The sequence below is a fragment of the Crinia signifera genome, chromosome 4 (genome assembly GCF_055691185.1).
Source record: "Crinia signifera chromosome 4, ASM5569118v1, whole genome shotgun sequence".
NCBI lineage: Eukaryota > Metazoa > Chordata > Amphibia > Anura > Myobatrachidae > Crinia > Crinia signifera.
This window is the reverse complement of record NC_139220.1, coordinates 134985273-135001739: the sequence shown is the minus strand read 5'-3', so window position 1 is coordinate 135001739 and position 16467 is coordinate 134985273. Positions and strand designations below refer to the sequence as shown.

The following is a 16467-nucleotide window of genomic DNA, read 5'->3' as shown; positions in this document are numbered from 1 at the left end:
AAACGCTGGGGAATCATTCAGAAATACCCTCCACTAGAACTTTTAAAATCATCTGTCTTACTAATTCCAGTATTTAAATAGTTAAGCCACACAAAATATAAAGTTTAGTGATCCATAGCCCACTCCAAGTGATAAAGCAGTGCAAGAAAAAACCGTTCTAGAAATTTCAGATTTTTAAACATAATTTTTCCAAACTAAAAAGATTTACATAGTTAAACAAATGATGTATTTATTCTACAACGAATAATAAACAGTTACATGAAAGGTTGGGGGGGGGGGCATTAATATGTACCACACTAGAAGTGCTGGTTTTAGTCCTCATGTTCTAAGCTTTGATCTGCAATTACGGAGATCCAAAAATGATTAAGAGAACAGTTTCTAGCACATTATTTCAGATTAGTGAAATGTTGAAAAGTGTGAATTGGGGGAAAAAAATAAAAATAAATCGTGTGCAACCACAGCAATTAAAGCAAGTTACATGGATAGGCAACAGAAGGGACGTGAAGGTCACTTGTGGAACAGTATTAAAGAAAAATATGCCAACTGCAAACTCATACTCACAATATTGTAGCACATTTCTTGCACATGAAAAAGCAGATAAAATATTTAATATGTAATGCACAGTGCACATTTACCAGATCATTGTACAGAATGAATTAAGTATAACCAAAGTGGACAGTCAGAATATGTGCAAACCCTGCAAAAATATGACTGGTATCTTCCAGAAAAAAATGCATTTTTAGAATACATTTAGTTTTCCACAAAATACAAAGGGCAGCAAAGTGCATACCATTCTAACAATGTACATAAGTTATTAAATAAGGATCAGATTTAAAAAGAATATAAATGAAGCTTTAAGTAGGTCTTTTCTACATGCATATTATTCTTCTTTAAAGAAAAACATATGTAAAAAGGCCATTGGTAATTGCTCTGTTAACAGTTGTAGAAAATGCCAATTCTCTGGTCACGCACTCCACTAGTATAGCACTTGGTCTCTTATTTTGTTACTTATTCCTCATTTAAATACTGTTAAATGTTAAATTCTGTTACTCCAAATGGTAAAAGAACATGTGACTTGGAATATGGCAATCTTCCTGATAGGACAAGTATGCACTCAGTTTGTACATTTATCCAGAACAGCATCCTCCTGCAGTCTGTGCCTGTGGTTCATCATCGACAATCTGTACTCCTCTCCTTGCAGCTCCTGATTGACTAGGGCCATTTCCTTTAGCCCTTTCATCTACTTGTGCCGTTTCAATCATCCCTAAAAAAAATAAAATTGGTATTTACTAGAGTGAACATAACCACAAAGACACTATGGAATGTACTAAAGCTTCTAAAAAAAAAAAAAAAAAAAGAGGCAATGTTGCCCATAGCAACCAGATTCGGTCTACCATTTTCTAGGATGCAATACAGAAAGGATAGACAGAATCTGATTGGCTGCTATGGGCTACATCACTGTTTTTAGAAGCTTTAGTAAAATGTGCCCCTAGGTATTCTATTTGGAAACATAGCGCATTTAGCTCCTGCATAGAACGAGAGCGTTGTGAATGAGTATGGTGAAAATAGTTAAAAAAAAAAAAAACACACACTTGCAACATGTAATTGCATTTACCCTGTAAAGGGCGGTGTATTCAAGCAACAATAGGTTGAATTAAATAGTTTAAAACATGCATCATTCTATTTTACAGACTGTTGGAAAGACTGTGGATCAGCAAAAACGGACTTCCAATCAAAATGTGGTATAAGTAATAGGCAATGAACAAAATAATATTACTGAATCTCATACACTTGTTTGATGAACAAAATATGTATACTTTATTAAATATGTAATATATGTGAATATGTGCATGCAACCCAATCCAGTTTAATTTTTCTGGCGGAATGTTGACTGCCTCTTGGTTGTTGTAGTAATGTAATCAATCTATTTCAGTCTATTGAAAAAGCTTGAATTTAACGCGTACCGCCGCGAGGGGCGGCGGTACGCATCCTCCAACCTTTGTATTTAGATAGTATGGCGAGCGCGAGGGGATGCGAAATACATGTAACGTAATCCGCGTCCGCTCGCCACACTATCTAAAATCAACTCCACGCCGATGTGGATAGTGGGGATATGAAAAGGTCGGAGGACGCGTACCGCTGCGCTCGCCACGCTTCGGGTTGGCGTTGATAGTGGGGGTCGCATTTAACATTGCAAACACCCTTCAGGGTGATTGTACAATTAAAAATCGCATTACATACCATTTGCTGCTATGCGATAGTTAATTGTACATTCCAGCTCATTGAACGTGAATATCGCATTGCATACCTTATTTAGTGGTATGCGATGGGCGCCGTGATAATACACAAGTACCTTTCATTTTATAAAGTGTGGCGAGCGCAGCGAGGGGACGTGTAAAACGATCCCGAAGCGTGGCGAGGGGACACAGATTACTTGACGTGTATTCTGCGTGCGCTCGCCAAGCTTCGGGCTCCGTGACTCGTTGTGCTTGCCACGCTTTATAAAATAAACTCCATGCTGACGTGGATAGTGGGGGTATGAACAGCTTAGGGGTGTGCAAGGATGGAATAGCATGCAAATCGGCAGGAAATGGCCGAAAAATCTGCAAAAATAAAATGGCCCGCAAATCGGTCGCTAAATCGCATGTATTTACATTAAAATCGGGCGCCGTGATAATACACAAGTACCCTTTGGACTTTTTAAAAAGTTGACAGATATTTCCGCCTGTCGGCAATATTGGCCAGCATTGAATAACCCACTAAGATAAATATTTAAAAATCAGTCCATCTACGGACAGGTGAAGAAGAAGAGACTTGTGGACCTACTACCTTTTTGGAGTCATGTCAGGTGGGTATTAATAGAGCTATTACTAAAGCTACATAGAATATAGCTTTACATCTATAAAATGCACAGCTTGTTTTGGAACCACACAGATTTATACCTACTTTTACAAAGATCAAGGAACAACTCTTCAATTCCCTTATTCTGCTTGGCTGAAGTATGATAGTGCTTAGCACCTACAGACTCCGCATACCTTGAAGGAATACAAAGATTTACTTACAATTGTTGACCTATAAACATAAAACTATTTCAATACATCACAAAAGATATACATACGCTTCTGCTTCTTGAATTGAGACATGTCTTTCTTTTTCCAAATCTACTTTGTTACCTGTAAGAGAAAAAAATAAATAAATTGGGACATGAAATTTGGAAGTCTGCAAGGCAGGGGTGGGTTTCTGATATTAACCCTTTGCAGTCCAAATTTTTATTTTGCACTTCAGTCTGGTTTAAAAGTATAAATTAAATGAATGTTGATCGATGTTAATGGTCTTATTTTAAAGTGGGTCACCACTGGATCTGCTACTAGTTCCAGGTGTTGTTGAGCCTGACAGGGTTAATAGACTAGCTGACCGCCCGGTAAAACCTTGGGGTTTTTTTTAGTTTCCAAAATTGCGTCTTTCGCTGTGCCAAAGCGAGAGAACGCGTAATACTTGTGAAGTAATGCGCGTCTCCTCACTGCGCTCGCCACACTATATAAAATCAACTCCACGCCGACGTGGATAGTGGGGGTATGAAAAGGTCGGAGGACACGTACTGCTGCGCTCGCCACCCTTCGGGTTGGCATTGATAGTTGGGTGGCGTTAACAATGGGGGGCATTTAACATTGTCAATACCCATCCGGGTGGGGATACAATTAAAAATCGGGTCTGGGTGGACATTTAACATTGAAATCGCATTGCATTGCATGCCATTATAATGGCATGCAATATTAAAATTGTACACTCATCCCGGGAAAAGGCACGAATCGGGTCCATCGCATACCATAATTAGTGGTATGTGATGAGACGCGACGGGCGCCGTGATAATACACAAGTACCTCAATTGTTAAAACCTCTACCATAATGTTAGAATGTTTTTGCATTGATACCCAATGACAGCAATGAAATCAGGTGTGGTGTTGTTTGTAACACAGCTCTCCCCTGACTTGATAGCCTGTGTGTATTGATAAATTCCACATCCACACTTGAAGGTTGATATATCTGGCCCTATAGATTGTAAGCTTGCAGCAGGGCCCTCCTACCTCCAAGTCTGTTGTTACCCAGTTTGTTTTATCACTGTCTACTATTGTAAAGCGCAACGGAATCTGCTGCGCTATATAAGAAACTGTAAATAAATAATGACAGCAACAAAATCAGGTATGGTGTTGTTACTTTGTCATCTGTTTCCTAGATCTTTGATCTTTTTTCCTAGATCGGTCAAGGCAAATTGAACCTTGTTGTCTATCAAATTTCTAAGTGAGATTTCACAAAAAAATGGCTTTGAGGTGCACACCACTGGGTCCAGAGGTATCTTGTTGCCGAATTTGGGGGCTCCGAGTGCCACAGTGTCTCAGCAATGGAACAGGCACACTCTACTCACTACTAGCATAACAGTTTAGACAGGAATATCCAACCATTCCCTAAAAAGTGGTGTGCTCCAATAGTTAATGGCATTAAAAATTACAGCAGTATCATTATTTGTTTGAACAATAATTCCACTATAAAGCCATCACCTGTTCCAGGAGAGGGGAGGAACAACAACTATTCCCCCCCTTAAACCAACTGTCAAAAAGCCTCGAAGGGTTAAACATAAAATCATACATTAACTTAACTTGTACAGCAAATTAGTCCTTTCTCTATTGACAATTCACTTTGCCAAATACAATTTCTAAGGGAATAGGTCTCATGTCTTTAGAGAACAATGTAGTAGTTATGGAAGATTGATCACTAAAAGCATTCTTCATGTGAATTACAGTCTCCCTGTCCTTTCCCTGCCTAAAAACATATTTATCTTGTCTCCACCACACCTCCATCCTTGAAAGGATCAAATAACTCCCGAATCAGACTGCTGGGACGTTCCCTACAGTCAGATTCACTTTCATTTTCGATCCATTTCAACTGTAACTCGACAGTCGGTATTCAATGTACTGACTGTCAGAATATAACGCTTAAAACACGCTCCATCTGTGCAAAGCCAGTCTTTCTAAAAGTCAACCTTTGCTTGTGCCTGACAGTAATTTGACTCTGCCTTTATACTAAACCGTACTGCTTGCTGATCACTGGATCCTAGGTTCTCACCCACATATAGTTTTGATATCCTGTCACAATTTGTGGGTATTACATGTAATACCCAACCTGTAAGTGTGCTCCTTCACCAATTGTTTGAAGGATGCTCTGTAAGGAAGTTATAAGTTTGCCGCTCAACTTGCAAAAGACGCCTGCCAATTTTAAATTAGGTAGATTGAAGTCTCCCACTCCCTTTACATCAATTTTAAATTACATCCCATAATAAGTTGCTGTACAAACCCTAGTCAAGTGAATATCTTCCTATAGCATTTTTTTTTTATTTTAGATATTGTGCTGTAGTCAAATGTCCATGAAAACTGTACATATTGCCCTGGTCACATGACATAATTAATGTAAATTTCATAGAAAAAGCAGTTTTATTATAGACCAGTAATTCAAATTGTAACATAGTACATAAAAAAAAAAAATAAGGTACCTACCTACTATGCATAAACATATTTCATTACCCAACATTTTTCTCAGCTCCTTCACCCAGTTTTTTACCTGCAAGGGGAGACCATTGTATTAGCAAACTCAAAAATATCTGTGAAATTACTAGAGGGGGCGTTAAAAATAAAAAATTAAATATACATGGCTTGTTACCCCAAATGGACTACTATCATTTATTTTCCTTTATCAGGGGGTTAACGGGTCAACTGAGATTTAGTAATTTAAGTATCATATAGTGTTCATTTTTCAACCCTTTTGCTGCAAAGGTAGAAAAATCAGCTCTAAATCCCCCTGTGTGTATCCTAGTTTTGTGACTGACAGCCAATAACTACAAAGGGGGCATATTGCTTCCCCATTGTGGGTGGGCATCAGGGAGAGTGTGTAATGTGATCTCCCAACTTACATTTTTCTGTATAGGTGGGCTGCCTGGTTTCCTGGTTGATAGGTCAACACAAATTTTTCATGATTTTCTTTATTTGTAAAACAGACTTACTTTACGATACATGTCAGCATAGAGTGAGATAATAGTGTGTCAAGCGCATCAAGTCACCCTGCCAGATTCATGGAGAGTGAAGCAAGCCATGCAGGGCAGTGTTCCCTCTAAGCTGGAAAGAAGTGTGTCCCTAGGGGCACCTAGGAGCGCGGTGGGTACTATACCAGGTGATGTATGACACAATAAGAGAATAAGGCAAGGCTGCTGCTTCTTTAATGAAGAGGATGTGTGGCCTCTTACTAGTGGGAAAGAACAGACAGGGAGTGACTTAATCCCAGATTATGGGACGCTGTCACTTTAAGAAGCGCAGTTCTGCCTTATTTTTCACAATATTAATATACACAATGGTTAAAATATCAAATTGTATTTATTATACATGAAATACATATTAATATGAAGTGCACTTCAACAATCAACATAGAATACTACATAAAATCCACATACATGACAAACAACAATTAACATATATAGCTGGCTGAGTGTTTGAGGCAATTAGGCAGGCTTGGGATATTATGGCATGATGGTTATTTCTTTGTTTGTAATTTATAATCCTTTGTAGTTACCAGTCCATGTCACAGTCAGTGTTTTCCAGCAATGGTTTATGGATGGGGATGCCTCCTGAAGCAGGTATAATTCTGTTGGTGGCACGTCACTGTTCCTCCCTTACCAGTAGGTTAACTGGATATCTGCTGTCCACTATGAGCGTGACCCGGCTGGAAATATATGGATGCAAGATGCAGCAATGGAGCTCAAAAACGCGTTTCTCCGCCTTCTGTAGCTATCGGCGGCTTCCTCAGTTTGAGCTGTCATGGATATAGAAAGCATATTTATAGTGTGCTTGTTCGCGCGTCCCGCGCCCCCGCACTTCCGGGTTTGTATGCCAAGCCTCGCTTTCGTTTCACTGATATATATAGACGGCGGCGGCCATTTTGGCTCCGTCTGATTCAAGTTTATCAAAACGAGGCTTGAATCAAACTGAGGAAGCCGCCGATAGCTACAGAAGGCGGAGAAACGCGTTTTTGAGCTCCATTGCTGCATCTTGCATCCATATATTTCCAGCCGGGTCACGCTCATAGTGGACAGCAGATATCCAGTTAACCTACTGGTAAGGGAGGAACAGTGACGTGCCACCAACAGAATTATACCTGCTTCAGGAGGCATCCCCATCCATAAACCATTGCTGGAAAACACTGACTGTGACATGGACTGGTAACTATACAAAGGATTATAAATTACAAACAAAGAAATAACCATCATGCCATAATATCCCAAGCCTGCCTAATTGCCTCAAACACTCAGCCAGCTATATATGTTAATTGTTGTTTGTCATGTATGTGGATTTTATGTAGTATTCTATGTTGATTGTTGAAGTGCACTTCATATTAATATGTATTTCATGTATAATAAATACAATTTGATATTTTAACCATTGTGTATATTAATATTGTGAAAAATAAGGCAGAACTGCGCTTCTTAAAGTGACAGCGTCCCATAATCTGGGATTAAGTCACTCCCTGTCTGTTCTTTCCCTCTAAGCTGTGCGCGCGCACACAACTCGCCGAGCTCGCGCACAGACATTACAACTGAGCGCACAAAGGTTAAAATCTTGTTTTAGTGTGCCACGAGTTTAATAAGGTTGAAAATCACTGCTATAGTCTATATGTGTGGTGTGTGAAGTCTGTAAACATTCAAATTGCTTTATTAACTCAACAGAACTCGAAACCTAGGCCTGTATACGTTATGTGACGCACAAAAATGTACATTTCCTTCCAAAGTTGCACAGCCAATATCTTTTTCTGCACAAAGCCTTCGTAAAATTAGAGGGAACATTGATGCAGGGACGCTTTAAACTAATTGGGGGGGTCCATGTCGACAGACACAAAATATGAAAAACTTGTGTTGCGTTTTCCTATGACGACCTAACAATCTACACCCATTGTGGCCAACTGGACACATACTTTGAAAGATACCCTCTTATACTTATATTATGGAATGACAGACCTCCCCCAATATATGGAAAACCTTTTCTGTAGAAAAGGGTAATATTTGATAAATGCTAAATTAAATGTACTTTTTACATACTGCCGGGTAAACCGGTCTGGCAATCACCAGATCTAGATCTAAAAAAGAAAAATATGCAGAATGTAGTGTAGGCTACACAAACATTAGGGGCAGTATTCAATGCAGCCGGCAAGGGGGTTAAACGTCACAGATCGCCAAAAACAAGCGACCATCACCATTTAACCCCGCACTGGCCACTCCCAATATTCAATGTTCCAGGGTAATCCTCACTGTCAGATGATGGCGAGGATTTCCCAAACAGCGAGGTCCTCGGCTAATGCAGGGAGCTCGCTGTTTTGCAGCCGCAAACGCCGTTTACACATCGCTGTAAAAACCCAGTGAAGTGGAAATGGCGTGTGCAGCAGTGGGTGTCAGTTGAATACGTACCATGCGAACTGTATCAGTGAGCAGCCAGCACTGTTTGCTGTCACAGCTCGCAAAAAGGGTTGAATATACCCCTAGGAGTGAACTGCTAACGGATCACAAATTAATTAAAAATAGCTTTGCCTTAAAATCGAGATTCTGTTTACTATAACTAGTCAGCTCTTAAGGCAGCAATACCTTTTGGAAGGAGTCCTCATCTGTAATGTCATACACTAAAATAGCTCCATTAGAGTCTCTGTAATAGATAGGACCAAGCGCGTGGAATCTCTCTTGACCTGCAGTATCCTGTATAGATGTCCCCAAAAATACAAAAAACAAAGTTGTAATTTAATTATTTTTATAGCTACTTCTCTGTAGTTGTACACAAACACCATAGCAGCAACCAGATCTCATTTTATATAAAAGGCATAGGTGTTTATTAGAAAGAGAGAACTATTATAAGTTACTTATGAGAAATTATATAACCGTGTCGCTGCTAAATATCAAGATTCATTTTAATTCTCCATGCAATAAAAGAGTCTTGCACGGAAATACCACCTGTGCAATTGTCATCAAGTCACCTTATTCCTGAGCTGCTATGTTCCAGCAGCTTAGCAAGTAACATATGTAATGGAAGGTTGGAAAAACAGAACTAAAATAACGAATAACTGCATATGAATTTTACCACCTAACTTTAAGGTATATCCATCATTTTGTACCATTTCATTCAATTAGATATAAATTAAATTTAATAGAAGTTAAATAAAAGTTGTATTACCGTTACAATTTTAGTACATACAATAAATTACTCACAGATCTAAGTGGGAAACTAAATTAGACAGAAGGGTCTTTGGAAGTCCAGGTGTCAAAAAAAAAAAAAAAAAAAACATGGGGCCAAATGTAATAGGGTGAGAGTTTCAGAAAGTGAGAGATTTTGGGAGAGTTTTCCCCCTTTTTTTAAAGCAGCAATCATTTACACTGCAAAACCAGGTTGATGTTGCCATGTATTTGAGTGCTGCTTTAAAAAACATGGGAAAACTCTTCCAAAATCTCTCACTTTCTGAAACTCTCACCCTATTACATTTGGCCCATGGAGTTATCTGAGATGAAAACATTGCTCCTCTCCCATACAGTTGCGAGCAAGGTTCCCCCTCTAGCAATTACACGCAATATGTAGAGCCATGTTTTGCACGATTCAGAGTCTAAAGGTCCATACACACTGGGCTATTATGCCCAGCGATGATCACTCATCACTGGGGGGGGGTGGGGGAAGCTTACCCCCTGCCGGATGCCATCAGCAGGAGCGGACGGCTTTCCATAGCGCAGCGCTATGCAAAGCCATCCACAAAGCCGCTCAACTGCTGGTAATACAAGCAGATGAGCGGCTTTCCCAGCGATGATGCGGTAGCATGCATCACCGCTCATGCCGGGCTGTACACACTGGGCGGCTATGAGCTGAAAGCCACAAAATCACCCAGTGTGTACGGGAGTTTACACTTAACTAAAGTGCAGCATAAATATAAAGGAGCTGATCTTTTAATTATTTAATAAGGTACCACAATATGAAAGAAAAAAAAAAAAGTTAGTTTTCTTTTAACTAGAGACAGTACAGTATATATCACATATACACACACATTTGACAATAACAGGTTTTTCCAAGTCATTTGGATAGACATTCATACCCAAATTGCAAGGTTCACTCTTTTCCCACCAATGTTCAATCTCTTTGTAAGAAAGGATGCCTGCAAGCAAAGAGAAATAATTAGTTTTGCTCGAATCCCATGTTGGGACCTTATAAAACACTAGGTTTGTCTGAGAAGAAAACATGTTACAGTTGAGGGGAGATTGGCACATATAAAGAGCTGGAGCAAGTCTAAAGGCCCCCATACACTAGTGCTATATGGCCTGTTTCTCTCTCTCCCCCCCCCCCCCCCCCCCCCAATTATGACAGATCGCATATGTTTGACTTCTGTATCAACCTTGTAACGTGCGAATTGGGTCAGAGGTCGGAATGTGCTGCTCATAAGATAAATCATATGTGCAGCCATCAGCAGCACATTGTGGGTACATGTAAAAAGGGACACACAAAGTGCCAAATCATACAGACGCCCCCGGGGGAGCCGCTGTGTGCGTTCAAGGGAAATAGTGTCCAACTTGCCCTTCAGATAAGTTGGATTAGACTATGGGGGCTTTTAAGGGCCAGGGTCTAAGGACATTTTTGCTTTTCGTTCCCACGTAACATGAAATGTTAGTCAGGTCTCCCGATTAGATTGTTCTCTACTGTACGCTGACAACACATGCTTTTTCTATTATGGGGAACTAGGCTATGGATAGAATGATCACCTGAATTTGGGACATGAGCAACAAATTAATTATAGCAAAGCATAAAATGCATACATATAGCCATAAGGCGATTGCTAATGGCAACACTTTAGAATATACTGTACCCTCCCCCAAGCGTCTATACACTATACAGCACAACTGAAGGTCCATGCGCACTGGGCATTTCTGCCCAGCGATTAAGTGCACACCGCTGGTAGAAAAGTGTGTATGCACTGAGCAGTCAAAAAGGATAACTGTCGGCGATTATGTGGAAGCACACATCTACGCTCACAACATGCACAGGAGTTTGAGCTGAAAACAGCTCAAACGGCAAAAAGTGATTTGCTTTCAGCTCAAAATCAACTAGTGTGCATGGGCCTTAAGACTGCTGGAGTAACATACCAGATTTTTATCAGATTGTGTGTCACTTGCATTACAGATGCAGCGATACACCACTCACAGTGTACTAGAGATGCTGAGAGTCAACATTAACTGCACAGAAATGAGTTTTAAACACGTACAAAGTTTCACATGAAACAACAGGTCTTGGTGTGATAAAAAGCTGCAGCTGGGGCATAACAGTCCTTATTACAGATTCAAGCTTAGACGTACAAATGCCACACAAACAGGTCCGTGTAAGCTAGTAATGTAGTTTTGTCACCCCAATTTTGCAGAAAGGTGCCATTTGCATTACTTGAGCAAGGGTCTGTGTTATATATAGAGATTTCCTAAACTCCGTTTATTCTGGCTGGAATTCAATTTAGTGCGTTGGAAGGCGGCCAATATTTTCTTTGTTTAGCAGGATCCCTAGATTAACTGCACTGCTTGGCTCCCTCCATAACAGAAAACTATACAGCACAGGTTGTGAAATCAAGAGACCCTAGCTACATGGATGGGTTTGGGTACAAAATCCAGGCAGTTGGCATCACAACAGAACCTGGCAAGTATTTTTACCCTACTCCTAGCCTGCCCCCACATCACAGCCTAAAGGTGGCCATACATCTACAGATCGATTGTCAGATTGGGCTGGTTGGAACAAAAACCTGGTAGTATCTGAATGATACTTTTTGGCAGTTTGCCAGCATTTCAAAGCAAATGGTCAACTGTGATTTGCTCTCATCCATTACCAGGATTTTGTTCCAAATAGCCCAACCTGACAATTGATCTGTAGATGTATGGCCAGCTTTACTCTAGCCCTCCCCCGAGAGCCCAACATAAAGGCCAGTACTTCTCTTCAGGAGTCACTAAAATTGCAATATTCAGGATACCACTAATCCCATTATACAGGGCGCTAGGTCACTGCTGAATAGAGTAAATTATGGGGAAATGGATTCCATTTTCTCTTAAAATTTTAGATTCATTTTGTCCATTTCTTAAGTTGAAATGAATTTTTACATTTCCTAAAATTGAAGTATTAATGAACACAAAAACCTCTAGGGTAAAATGTGAAGAAGAGCAAATTGTTAACAACTGTGTAACAGAATTCTACACATCTATAATAAGGCGTTAACACTGCCTGCAAGATAACACTAATGTGTAACATCTTGTGAAAGCCTTATGACTTAACAATTCTTTTGGATGTCCTCCTGACCAGCAAACAACGCCAAAATTGTACCATGCCTATTAACAGGCCAGCATTGTGACAGCACATTTTAAACTTCATGCCACTCAGGACCAAAAGGATGCAAACACCTCCACTAAATCATGAATCAAAGATTTAGGCGCTAAATAAGATCAATCTAGTGTTTTAAATTGGGATTAGCTTGTAAAAATGTAAAGTCTGTTAAAAAAAAAAAAACTCAAGGTATGGCAAAAATAGAAGGCATAAACTTAAAGCACATCATTAAATAATAACAAAAATGTGTTGCGTGCAGGACAATAGGACCTGCATCATAGGCCAGATTTTTCTGCTTAGGTGACAATTATATAGGATTATTTTATTACTAAACAATAAACCTGAAGGTATGAAAGTTTAGCCATGGTTGAAGCGCTATATGGTACTTATGTTACTTGGGCGCCCACTAAACTATTGCTTAGTTTTACGCGTCCACTCACCACGCATCGGGCTCAGTGGCTCGCCACACTGTATAAAATGAACTCCACGCAGACATGGATAGTGGGGGTATGAGCGTACTAACTATAGTGGGCGCCCAACTAACATAAGTACCATCTATATTGACGAGTCAAATTAAATGTGCAAGTGGATTACATCTTTCATCCATAATAATTGTTAAAGGGGGAATTTTGTGAATATGGCAATAGCCTGGTAAAATTATCCACAACAGTCACACCCATTACATATTGAGTTAAAAACTATTGAAAAAAAATAACTGAAGTAGTCACAATAAGAGACTACAGCACAAATTCAGTCCAAGGTCACACTTGTTATCTGAACATATTCGCTTGTAAAAGGAAAATCGTTCTAGTAACAAAAAAAAAAAAAAGGGGGGTACAAAGAGCATGACAGTCTTGCCCCTTAGGCAACCATAAATCACGTAAGTAAAGATGGACAGATTCCAGGTTTCTGTTCAGGTTAGGTACAATGCCGCACAACACAAACAAGCGGAAAAGAAACGGATATGAAGCCTGTCAGCTGGTATAGTGCAACCTGATACAGACTCACACAATACACATCCGTCCCCAAATAAATCACTTGACACCAATATAATCACCCCCTGCAGCCTAGCACTGCATACCGACCAACACATTTTGGTGACACTAAGCAGTGGTACTTTATTCCATTCTTCTGTACACTCAGTAGACCATGTTTTCGGGATTTCCATCAGTGGAAGCAGGAAGGGGGGGTAATTACCGATCCAGCAACACAGATGAAGAGAGACACAGAAAAACATGGCCTGCAGGGGGTACCTAGAGGATCACTGCTGTGTGGGAACATGGATCCCTGTATTTTGCACTCAGGATCAACCAAGAGTGGCCCAGCCTGGCTGGGGTATCATGGACGGGTGCTGCTAGAGAAACAGTGAGACGGCCAGCAGCAAACACCGGGGTTGCGGCATGGGGGAAGATTACCTCCGATCATGCCGGTCACACCATGCCGGTCTCCGGTGTGACCGGACTATGCGTGCCCCTCCCCCCCTGCTGTCATAGTGCACAGCGCCGCGGCGGAGACTCGCACCTGCAGGGTGGTGATGTGTTTGTCGTTGAACTTGTTCTCGCAGTAGCGCAGCACCAGCGAAGTCTTCCCCACGCAGCCCTCCCCGAGCAGCACCACCTTGAACGAGTACGTCTTGGTGGCCCCAGCTCCGCCTCCACCTCCAGCCGCCATGGAAGCCGATGAAGCGAGAGCCCAGGCTACACCACAGGCCACACGCCGCCCCGGAGAGCGCCCCTGTCCGCACAGACACAGAGAGCAGCTGCTCGGCGCCTGTCTGACAGGCCAAGGGCTCTACTACCGTCTATCGGCCACTCTCTAATGGCGACTTCTTCCTCTTACGTCACTTCTTTGATCATGTGATGCTGGCGATCCGTAAGCGGGGAGCTGCTGTCATGGGGGCGTGGTCATGGGGGTGTGGGGTGGGCGTGGCGCCTGTAGCTGTGGATGTAGTCTAGGGATGGGACATCGAAATAAAACATCAGTTAAATGATGTTTTTCCAACATCGTTACAAAACATCATTAGACCTAAACATTGGTACTCTAAAACCGATGTTAACCAATGTTCATTGTTAACCGATGTTTCTATATATATTTTTAATAAACTGTCTACTTAAGCATATAATACACTATGACTAATAATAACCTTATGAAATGATAAATAATCCTAATATGTGTTATGGAGGGGGTAAAAAAATTAAGCATTAACTAGCAAAACTTTATTAAAACAAATATTTTTAAGGCCGCCTAGCGGACAATCAGGAGCCGCAAAATTCGGAGGAGAGGCGCGGAAGATGAAACATCTCTGCGTCTCTCCTCAGTCCGTGACAGGGGACCGCCGGGATACTCGCGTTTTTTTATTATGCGAAGATCTGGACTACTTCAGGAGAGAAGAGGACAGATCTTCGCCATAGGATGCTTGTAAGTAGAATTTCCTTCCACAGGTCCCTATGGATTATTTCGGACCCAGGACCCGGACGCCGACATGGACCTGGACAACGACATGGACCAGGACACCGGACCAAGACCCAGGGACCTACCTACGGGCTCAAGATAGGTAAGTATCAGTATGTGTGGGCTTTGGATGTAATAAAACTTAATTTTTCTTGTGTGTCAATGTGTGTTTATTTGACTATTTTTATTACTGTGGAACTGCAAGTACCAGCGGGCCCTTTAATGCCCCGCATGCTGGGACTTTTGGTTCTCCAAGTCCCAGCTTGCGGGGGAGGCTTGCTGGGACTCATAGTTCCACAGTATTAAACAATAGTTTATTCTTTTTTTACACAACTTCATCAGCCCGGTGTACACCGCTCCAGGGTCACCGGGGACAGCACCAGGCTTCACCGGGGACAGCACCTGGCCAGGCTTACTGGTCGGTAGGGATGAATGTTTTGGCCGCGGGACCTTATATAATAAGTGTCCCCCAGCTGTGACATTGGGCCTTATTCTAGTTCACTCTTTCTGACAAAATCCTTCTTAGATGGACAAAACCATGTGCACTGCAGGGGGGCAGATGTAAAATGTGCAGAGAGAATTAGATTGGTGATTCCTGTTGTATTCTATCGATGGTGTAAATACAAATACGAATGTCCCATCAATACAATACAAAAATTCATAATTTTGGCATAGTGTTAAACAACAGCCAATCAGCTCCCGCCTGACATTTTATAAACACAGTCTGTGGCATGGCTGGTAGGAACTGATTGGCTGGCTGTTTATCGCTCTACATTTTATCACTTTTGAAGCTTAGTGAATCTGGCCCAGTGTGTGTTACTTTTATGTATCTGTTTTTAAGTTGTTAATGAATATAAAACAATGAGTTAGCTGGCTGCCGAAAGCAGTGACAGCACCACACAGTGACACACAAAAGAAAAAACATTGGAAAATTGAGAAAATCTAGCGATGTTGAGGAAACATTGGATCCTCAACATTCCAGGGTTAAACATCGAATATTGGAACCATAATCAGGGGCAAACGCAGGATTTTCAGGAGGGGGTTTCCAGAGGGGTGGAGCAATGCACGGAGATGGACACTTACTGTAGGTGACCCAGTACATGCAGGGTCAGTTAAAGTATTATAGATAGACCAAATTTATATAAATAATAATAATTATATATATATATATATATATATATATATATATATACACCATCCAAATCCCCAGGGTAAGGGATAACAAAACGGCACTCGGAGACTTATAGTGAATACAAACAAGCTTTAGCGGTGGGTAACGTTTCGGGGTATCAGCCCCCTCCTCAGACACGTATCCTACAGCAATGTGACCCCACAACAAACCCTAACTTATACTCACCATGCTGCCTGGTCCCACGGCATCACCGTCACTGTGGATGTTGAAAGGAGCGACAAGTAATCATATGGATGGTGTAATGGTTAGCATTACTGCCTCAAAGTGCTGAGGTCAAGGGTTCGATACCCACCACGGCTCTAACTGTGCAGAGTTTGTATATTCTCCCCGTGCTTGTGTGGGTTTACTCCGGGTACTCCGGTTTCCTCCCACATTCCAAAAATATACTGGTTGGTTAATTGGCTTCCAACA

The 16467-nt window shown here is 41.2% G+C and overlaps 1 protein-coding gene across 1 annotated transcript; it reads right to left on the bottom strand.

Annotated features, from left to right (window-relative positions):
- Positions 1 to 212: 212 nt before the first annotated feature.
- RAB21 (RAB21, member RAS oncogene family) lies at positions 213 to 14279 on the bottom strand. Its single transcript, XM_083182551.1, has 7 exons — positions 13935 to 14279; positions 10159 to 10218; positions 8675 to 8782; positions 5550 to 5613; positions 3119 to 3173; positions 2947 to 3035; positions 213 to 1264 (listed from the first exon to the last, which is right to left on the bottom strand). Exons 1-7 carry the CDS (start codon positions 14082 to 14084, stop codon positions 1128 to 1130), a joined length of 663 nt encoding a protein of 220 aa, XP_083038677.1. The 5' UTR covers positions 14085 to 14279; the 3' UTR covers positions 213 to 1127.
- Positions 14280 to 16467: the final 2188 nt, after the last annotated feature.